The sequence below is a fragment of the Quercus lobata genome, chromosome 8 (assembly GCF_001633185.2).
Source record: "Quercus lobata isolate SW786 chromosome 8, ValleyOak3.0 Primary Assembly, whole genome shotgun sequence".
In the NCBI taxonomy this organism is placed as follows: Eukaryota; Viridiplantae; Streptophyta; class Magnoliopsida; order Fagales; family Fagaceae; genus Quercus; species Quercus lobata.
In genome coordinates, this window is record NC_044911.1 from 1075326 (window position 1) to 1084611 (window position 9286).

General features: G+C 33.3%; 1 protein-coding gene across 1 annotated transcript; it reads right to left on the reverse strand.

Annotated features, from left to right (window-relative positions):
* Positions 1-2110: 2110 nt before the first annotated feature.
* LOC115955428 (transcription factor MYB10-like) lies at positions 2111-3856 on the reverse strand. Its single transcript, XM_031073555.1, has 3 exons — positions 3724-3856; positions 3216-3345; positions 2111-2651 (listed from the first exon to the last, which is right to left on the reverse strand). Exons 1-3 carry the CDS (start codon positions 3854-3856, stop codon positions 2111-2113), a joined length of 804 nt encoding a protein of 267 aa, XP_030929415.1.
* Between the last annotated feature and the right edge of the window lie 5430 nt (positions 3857-9286).

A 9286-nucleotide genomic window follows, 5' to 3' on the forward strand; every position in this document is an offset into this window, starting at 1 on the left:
TCTCATTTTCTCCTTTCAGTTTTCTCTCCAATTTGGAGATAAAACTTTTTGGCAAGCCCAGGGAGAAAACATCTAGACCCCACAATTTATTTTCCTTCCTCTCCACTCAACCAAATATACTCCAAAAAGTTTTCCTTCAAATTTTCTCTCCAAAGTTTTTTGGTAAGCCCAGGGAGAAAACATCTAGACCCCACAATTTATTTTCCTTCCTCTCCACTCAACCAAACATACTCCAAAAAGTTTTCCTTCAAATTTTCTCTCCAAAGTTTTCCATTCACCTTATTTCACCTCCAAACAAACACACCCTAAGGTTGGACATGGGCTCAAGTTAGGCCATTAGGCAAAAGCACATAATTTTTTATTTCTTTTCTAACACTACTTGTTTAGTTATTTTTTTTTTTACCCTTCGATTGAAATGCTCAAGCATTTTATTTGGTAGAGAATATCTGACCAAAGTTTGAGAGGACTAGTCAATTAGACTTTTGTCATTTATTTTTAGCAAAAATACCAATTTGGTCCATATATTTTGGTAACAGTCAATTTGGTCTATATTATTTTAAACTTGCAGTCAATTCAATTCTTATTGTTAATTCACTAGGGACATGAATTAATGGTAAGGACCAAATTGACTACATTAGTTTCAAATTGTTCTAAAACAACGTTCTAGGATTGGCTCTTTAGCTTCAAACCATTCTGATCAAAGTGCTTAGGGGAAATGGTTCAAGTAGCGTGGTTAGTAGCATATTGTAATTATCTCTAAAAAAAAGAGTTGGTGATAATTAGATTAGGATTTTCTCTCTTTGTAGCACACAAAAATAACTCTTTAAAATATCTTCTGAGTCGTGCTATAATATGACCTTTAATTTATTCACTTGCATGTAGGGAACGAAAAACCAAGAAAACATTCACTTAGTTAAAAAACGTCAAATTTAGCTTTCCTGTTTTTTGATCGATCAAGCCATTTCAAGAATTTGCTTTTGATTGATTGAGCTGTGATTAAAATTTAAAAGGTCGTTGAAGACTGTATTGTTTGATCAATTAAGTGTCAGGGCAGTCAAAATTTTTAAATTTTGTCTTCTTTGACGTACATCTTGAACATTACAACTTGAACTTCAACAACACATTACATACTCTATTGAACTCTTAACTTTCCACTTTGTCACCAAAATTAGTGTGCCTTTTATTGCTTTTACTATTATTGTTTTAGAACTGGTGATTGATTACTGTGGTTGAATTACTTATTGGAATACACATAAATTATTCAATTAATACCAACTAATCCACTGCATAAATAATTTGGGGTTTAAGATTTTCCTAAAATGTTTTCATGGTTTATATAAAATAAGCCAAAATGGTGAAAAGCATTTTCTATGAGAATTAGGGGTAGTTTTCTACAATTTCCTTATGGCCTCCCCCATTCATTTTTTCTTGCTCCTAAAACCATCACCATCACTATCACCACTGCCACCTTCACCACCTTCACCACAACCATCGCTAATTCTATCACTACCACCACTACTATCTTTGAGGCCACTACCATTAGTACGCTCACCTAAACCAGCATTAAGTCTATATGAAATATTAATGATTTTTAAGCGTATTAAATGATGTATATAAAATGGTTTTTTCAAGGCCATATTCAGATTCGCGACAATAAACATCAAAACTAGTCACTCATTTTGGAATTTTTTTTTTCAAGGAAAATGTTTTCCACGAAACAAAGAAACAAAAGAAAGCTTTTGAGAGAATACAATTATCATTTCTTGTCAAAAGAAATACAAAAATTAATTTGAAATTACAAGGGAAAATGGAATTGGATTTGAAATCTCCAGCATTTCACCTCCCCTAGTGTGGATTGTATCATTTTTATGCATCATGTTCTTAAGCAAATAACATCATCAATTATAACATAATGTAGATTTTCTCTTTATTAATGTAGGAATCTATTTTCTTAACATTCAACTCCCCTCTATGAAACGATTACCTCATGAAACTCCCACCTTCTCTCATTCAATTAATCTAATTATTCACATTAATTAAAAAGAAAATCATAATTATTATATTGATAAATATTTCATTCATTCATTTAATATTAAATTGCACCAACACACTAATTCATCAAATATGGATCTTCATTAATTCTCTGCTGGTAGTTCTCAAATTCTTGCATTGCCTCGTAGATGGTATCTATTCCTTCATTGTAGCATGATTGAGATGCACTAAATCCTCCATTTGCCAAGGATTCTGGATAGTTATTCTGGACGTAGGTATTGTCCAATATAAAGGGTTCAGTCCAAAAGTCACTAAACGATTGTTCAAGTGTTTCCAATGTAGCGAGACTATCTTCTGCAGTCCAATTTATGCCAGATAAAGGCGCATTATCAAAGCTCAAGTATGAGAATTCACTAGAAGATGTTTCTAGGGGTAATTGGGAGCTCTCCTGAACTTGGTAAGAGGGAGAACTGCTTACAAAACTGTCAGTTTTTGTTTTTCTTGCTATATCAGCGTCATGTTGGTAAGCTTCATTGGATAGCATTTTCATCTTTGATGTTGTAGGAATTTTCTTGGTGCGCTTCTTCAGGTGGGCATGCCAATGGTTTTTTATATCATTATCTGATCTCCCTGGCAAGCTTGCTGCAATCATAGACCATCTACAAAGAAAAATACATGGGGTTCATATAGAGGTTTTTTTTTTTTTTTTTTTTTTTTTTTTTTTTTTTTTTTTTTTTCTTCTATTCGATGAATGAGAAGATTGTATTGCATCAAATGTCTAGAGTACAAAGTTCAAGAAACAGCACCTATTAGCAGAACTGGTACACCAGTATATACACCAAATCTAACTCAATTTCAAAAGTTTATATGTTGTTACATTACTATATATTTATATTCACATATTTAAGCTCATTGAAAAATTCATTTTGAATCATTTCAAAGAGAAACTGACTAATTATGGTGACATATCTTGGTTACTTACAGACGCATTTAATGCAGACATAAGATGCTTATGAGTATGAGTATTCACCATGCCAACATGTTTTCGTTGAATTCTTCAAAATGACTGGCATGCGTGAAGTAGGTTATGCTCATAAATATTTGTTATCAAGTATGAAAACATGCAAACAAGAAAAAGCGCATGGAAAGAAGGGGAGATTTTGTAAATAAATTTATGTTCCTCCAAATTCTTGTGGAAGAATTTCGAAGTTTTAAGTCCTTACTTATTGCCTAGTTCTTCATGCAATTTGATGATCATAAGCTCTTCTTCTTCTGTGTAGTTTCCTCGTTTTACATTTGGCTGGAGGTAGTTCATCCATCGCAGTCTGCAACTCTTCCCACACCTTGATAAACCTGTAATCAATGTATAACAAAAAAGGTTGGTTAACATGAAGTACTGTAATGCCACAGGATTCCAATTTATTCTTTTATATTTGGATTTTCCCAGGAAAGAAAAGTATGACAGAAAATGGAAGACAATCTTGATAGTCAATAAGGGCAAATCATGCATAAAAATGAACAATAAAAGTAAAGGAAAAGGTTGTCATAAAAATTAGAACTAACAGTGATTAAACAGTGTTTTCATTTTTTAGTATAATTTGAGAGAAGCCGAGGAATTAGATAGCCTTAATTATCTAGACATTTCATGAGGCATTAACATGGTTAACCACTAATGATACAAATGTCCTTCTTGGATTGATTTCTATCAGCTTCAAAGAGTTTCTTAATTACCTGCAAATTTGGGAAGTTCCCGCCAAATCCCGTGGCCAAATCTCTGAATATAAGACCTTAGTTTATTATCTTCTTCCACACTCCATGCACCTTTCTTTAGTCCATTTTTATCATAGAAGGGAGCTCTCACCATCTCTCTCTAATTATAAATTTAGGTCAAGTGATTCCCTCGCTCTAAGTAGCATATTTATACAAAAAAATTGAGTTGAAAAATGTTCAATAACTACTGCCTTGAAGATCGACCTATCATATGTTTGGTCAAGATAATAATAATAATAAATAAATAAATAAATAAATAAATAAAGCAGTCGCCCAAAATGAAGTTGCCAAGAAAGGGGCTTTTGATTCCATGAATGAAACACTCTTTTGAAACCACCTGTGGCGAATTTTTACCATTATTTCTTTGACAACAAACCATGTATCGCTGCACGTTGTCGACGTCATGGCTCTGATCTACATGCATCTTGTGGCGAGTCATCAGATTTGGTTTTCAGTCTAAAACATCTATCAAAATAATTTGCTGAAAACTAAAAATCGAAAACTGAAAATACTGTAGCAAAATAATTTTTAAATGTGTAAATAGTACCGTGAAACTTATTTTTAATTAAAAAAAGTTGCTAAAAAAAAAAGTTTGTAGTCCCATAAACAGTGCACAAGACCCAATAGAAGTGCTAAAACACGTTTTTCCAAAAAAAAAAAAAAAAAAAAAAAAACGCAGACACGGATACTAAATTTGCTCTTCCTCAATTTCAAAGCCCCATGCACCCACACACGTGGCCTAGAAATCCTTCCATGCACACCTTTTTTTTTTTTTTTTTAAGAGAGTTTTAACCTATGGCATCCGCTTCTAATAATAACTCTTTATCATCAGATTAAGACACCAATCAGTTTTTGATATAAGCAGATATTGAACCTCAAATCTCTTATACAACCATAAACAGTGCACAAGACCCAATAGAAGTGCTAAAACGCGTTTTTCCAAAAAAAAACAAAAACGCAGACACAGATACTAAATTTGCTCTTCCTCAATTTCAAACAAGCCCCATGCACCCACACACGTGGCCAAGAAATCCTTCCATGCACTAACATCTTGCTAGAGAAAATTTAGGACAACTACTTATTGTGGCACAACCTTCTTCTTCTTTTTTCTTTTTTTTTTTTTCTATGACGTCCGCTTCTAATAATAATTCTTTATCATCAGACTAAGACACCAATCAGTTTTTGGTATAAGCAGAGATTGAACCCCAAATCTCTTATACAACCATAAGAGACTTTACCAGTTGAGCTAACTGGAACCCACATTATGGTACAACTTTAAATATAGGATAGTTGTGAAAAATTGTGTGATAAAATATAAAATTGTCCAAATGAGTTCAAATCTTCTGTCCTATCTTTCTTACTCCACTTCATGCTCCACTAATAAAAATTTGCCATATGTATACCAATTTTATTCAAATATAATTTTCAGCCTTTTATTATTTAATTTCCTAAAATAAATCAAAAATAAAAAAACTCAAACCATCCTCACCAGCCACCATCATAGTTCCTTCACCACCACCTACCTTTGCTACGCCACCAAGAGGAGATTGCCGATGATTTGATAGGCTGTGGTCAAGTGGATTCATGTGTGGAAGGTAGGCTGTGGTCAAGTGTTACATGCTGTAGCATAAGCTGTGGTCAAGTATAGAAGCCACTTCTTCTATGTAGCGGTAAAGTAGGTATAAATTTGTCTGTAGATATTTGGAGATTATCAATTAGCATCAATGTAAGCATGGATTCTAAGAGCACTCACATTAGTGCTTGTATAATAGAAAAAAGTATTACATTTTAGTCAATCAAGTCTAAAACTCTTGTACATCATGCCATGCAAAGATGTGTAAAAATACATAGTTGCTAAAGTAGTTGTGTAAATTTGCTCTGACACTATTCATTTTACATTTAGTTTTTTTTATTGTTTCTTTTGTATTTTGAGGATAAAAGAAAGAGGGTCGATGTGAAGAAAGATAAATAATTTCAAGTCCATAAATAATTTTAAAAAAAAAATCAAGAAAATTGATATTTTAATAAAATGTAGTGTAAAATGAATAATCTAATATAAGATGTTTTAAAAAGTGAGTATATAAAATAGAAAAAGTAAATTCTCATACTAAAATAGACGTGAATTTTTGCATGAGCTGAATATGGTAAAAAAAAAGAAACAGCTAAATACTCAGATAAACAGCAAGCACCAAGATCAATTGTTTAGCATTCAAAATAACAAACGAATAGTAACTCGATAACTTGATTTTGGTGCGCGGTGGCTATAAAGATCGTTCCATGTGTCCTGAGGCTTGAATGCAAATCTCTGATCAAATCAGGTGTAGAGGCTGATGTGAATGCTAAGTGAGGTTGAGATCAAGTTTTGAAAAGAGAAATGCTAATGTTACAAAAAGTTTCCCAACTTTTATCACAACTCGTCACGTGGTGAGTTGTGAGTGATAGAGATATAAACCCCTATAAACTTACTAATTTTTTTACACCACTCACAACTTATCATGTGGCGAGTTAAAGTAAAAGTTGTGAAACATTTTGTGACACTAACATTGCATTTCTCTTTTTGGAAAGCTACTTCACCGTTTATTTTGACCCCTCCAACATTAGTATCTTAGCGGGTACATAATCATAGGTCGTGTCCCAAGTAATAAGGACCATCCTGTCGGTGATTCTCACCGTTGTATGTTCAGAGACAGCAAACAACGTATGGAAATTGTGTACTAACAAGCACATGCCGATAACATAGCAAGGGACAGCAAAGTATTCATTTGAAATTGTGGTCAAACGCAAGATGAGAACTTATGCTTCCACACAGTGGCAACTCTACATTATAGAAAAAGTGTTCAGACTTCACTGTTCACAAGGACATTCTAACTTGACAAAAATTTTACTTGCAAAAGAAAAAGAAAAAAGAAAAAATAAAAATAATATATATACACACACACAACTAACTTGTCTTGTCTCCGCTTAAACAAAAAATGAATACCATAATGTGGAGGTTTGGCCCTAAAAGCCCAAGGTTGTTGGGAACAGACCACCACAATTGTATGGACCGAGAAATACCAGCCCATTCCCGAGCTGTAGGCTCACTCTCTGGATGGTCTCAGACTATCTTGGCCCACTTAACTGAGTCTAGATAGGCCTAGCTAAACATTTAGACTGCGTACCCCATGATATGCCATGAACAAGAAATAATGCATTGGGGGAATCCGCCCGCCGAGCAGCAACTGGCATTGGATGTGAGTTCCCAGGAGGTCATATCAGTTGTAGGGATGGCAAAATCAACCCAAACCCAGTTGTCCACCCAAACCCACCCACTTAAATAAGACCAAAACCCACCTAATTATTAATTGGGTTCAATAGGTATTAACCCAATTAATATTAATGTTTATTGGGTTTTAACTGAGTTCCCAATTAGACCCAATTAATTATGGCCCAAATATCATTTCTACAAATCACCAAACTCTAAATACCCCAAAACCATTAAAAAGACCAAAATACTTATGAAACCTAAAAAAATTATCAAAATACTCCTTCAACCTAAAAAATGACATAAATACCCCTAAAACTTGAAAATTACCAAAATACCCCCTAAACCTAAAAAAATGACATAAATACCCCCGAAACCTGAAAATTACAAAAATACCCCCCCGAAACCAAAAATTTACCAAAATATCCCTTAAACCTAAAAAATGACATAAATACCTCCCGAAACCTAAAATTTACCAAAATACCTCCTAAATCTAAAAATGACCAAAATACCCCTTAAACCTAAAAAATGACCGAAATACTCTCAAATCCTAAAAAATGACCAAAATACCCACGAAATCTAAAAAATGACCGAAAAACCCTAGAAGCCTAAAAAAAGACTAAAACACCCTCGAAACCTAAAAAACAACCAAAATACCCCGAAAACCCAAAAAATGACCGAATACCTCCTAAACTTATAAAATGATCGAAATACCCTCTAAACCTAAAAAAATGACCAAAATATCCCCTAAACCTAAAAAATGATCGAAATACCCTTGAAACCTAAAAAATGACCAAAATACCCTCGAAACCTGAAAATTACCGAAATACCCCTAAAACCTAAAAATTTACTAAAATACCCCTGAAACCTTAAACTAACCAAAATACCCCCGAAACCCCTAAATGACCACAAATGACCCAAAACCTCTATAATTACCAAAAATACCTTGAAACCTCTAAAACGACCAAAATAGCTCTAAATCTCCAAAATGACTAAAATACCCCTCAAAATATCTAAAATGACCAAAATACCACTAAACTTATAAGATGAACAAAATACACCTAAAGCCTCTAAAATTACTAAAATAGAGGTTTGGGGTATTTTCATCAAATTTGAAGGTTCTAATAGTATTTCGGTAATTTGGTAGGTTTCGAGGGAATGTCGGTACTTTTTTTAGGTTTTAGGGGTGTTTCGTTAATTTTTTGATTTTGCGGCTATTTCGGTAATTTTCTAGGTTTCGGAGGTATTTCAGTCATTTTTAAGGTTTTAGGGATATTTCAAGCATTTTCTAGGTTTTGGGGGTATTTTAGTAATTTTTTAGGTTTCAGGGTATTTGGGTCATAATTTAGATTTCAGTGTATTTTGGTCATTTTATTAGAAACAATTGGTGTCATTTCGATCATTTTTTTTTAGGTTTAGGGTGTATTTTTACCATCTTATAAGTTTAAGGGGCATTTTGGTCATTTTTTAGATTTAGGGGATATTTCGATAATTTTTTAGGTTTCAATGGGGTATTTTGGTCATTTTCTAGGTTTAGGTGGTATTTTGGTTAATTTTTCGGTTTTGGGGGTATTTTGGTTAGTTTTTAGGTTTTGGGGGATATTTTGGTCATTTTTTAGGTTTAGGAGGTATTTTTGGTCAATTTTTAGGCTTTCGGGTTTATTTTGATCATTTTTAGGTTTTAAGGGTATTTCGGTCATTTTTTAGGTTTAGGTTGTATTTTGGTAAATTTTTAGGTTTTGAAGATATTTTGGTCATTTACAAGTTTTTGGGGTATTTCGATCATTTTTTTTAGATTTATGGGGGTATTTTGGTCAATTTATAGATTTCGAGGATGTTTCTATCATTTTTTAAGTTTCGGAGGTATTTTGATCATTTTAGTGGTTTTTGAGTATATTTGGTCTTTTTTTAGGTTTAGGGACTATTTTGGTAATTTTAAAGGATTTTAGGACTAGTTTGGTCATTTTCAAGTTTTAGGGGCATTTTGGTATTTTTGATTATTGGGTAATTGGGTGGGTTGGAGTTTACTCATAATAATTGGGTTGGGTTGGGTTTGGGTTAGATGTAATTAGTTAAATGGGTAAATGGGTTTTATGTACCCAACCCAATTATGCCCACCGCAAACTTATCCAAACCCACCCATTTGACACCCTTAATTTGTAATTTGTGGTAGGTCCCATCTGGTAAGGAATATTGTATAGAAGGAGCCACTAACATGGGGAAAATCCAGTCATCATGACAACCCCACTAAGGGGAGACTATAAATTGAGGAGAGTCAAG

Coding starts and splice junctions, on each gene's coding strand:
- LOC115955428 (XM_031073555.1), bottom strand. CDS start 3,856: ATGGTGAGAGCTCCCTTCTATGATAAAAATGGACTAAAGAAAGGTGCA. Junction 3,346..3,723: donor GGAACTTCCCAAATTTGCAG/GTAATTAAGAAA, acceptor CATTGATTACAG/GTTTATCAAGGTGTGGGAAG. Junction 2,652..3,215: donor CATGAAGAACTAGGCAATAA/GTAAGGACTTAA, acceptor TTTTCTTTGTAG/ATGGTCTATGATTGCAGCAA.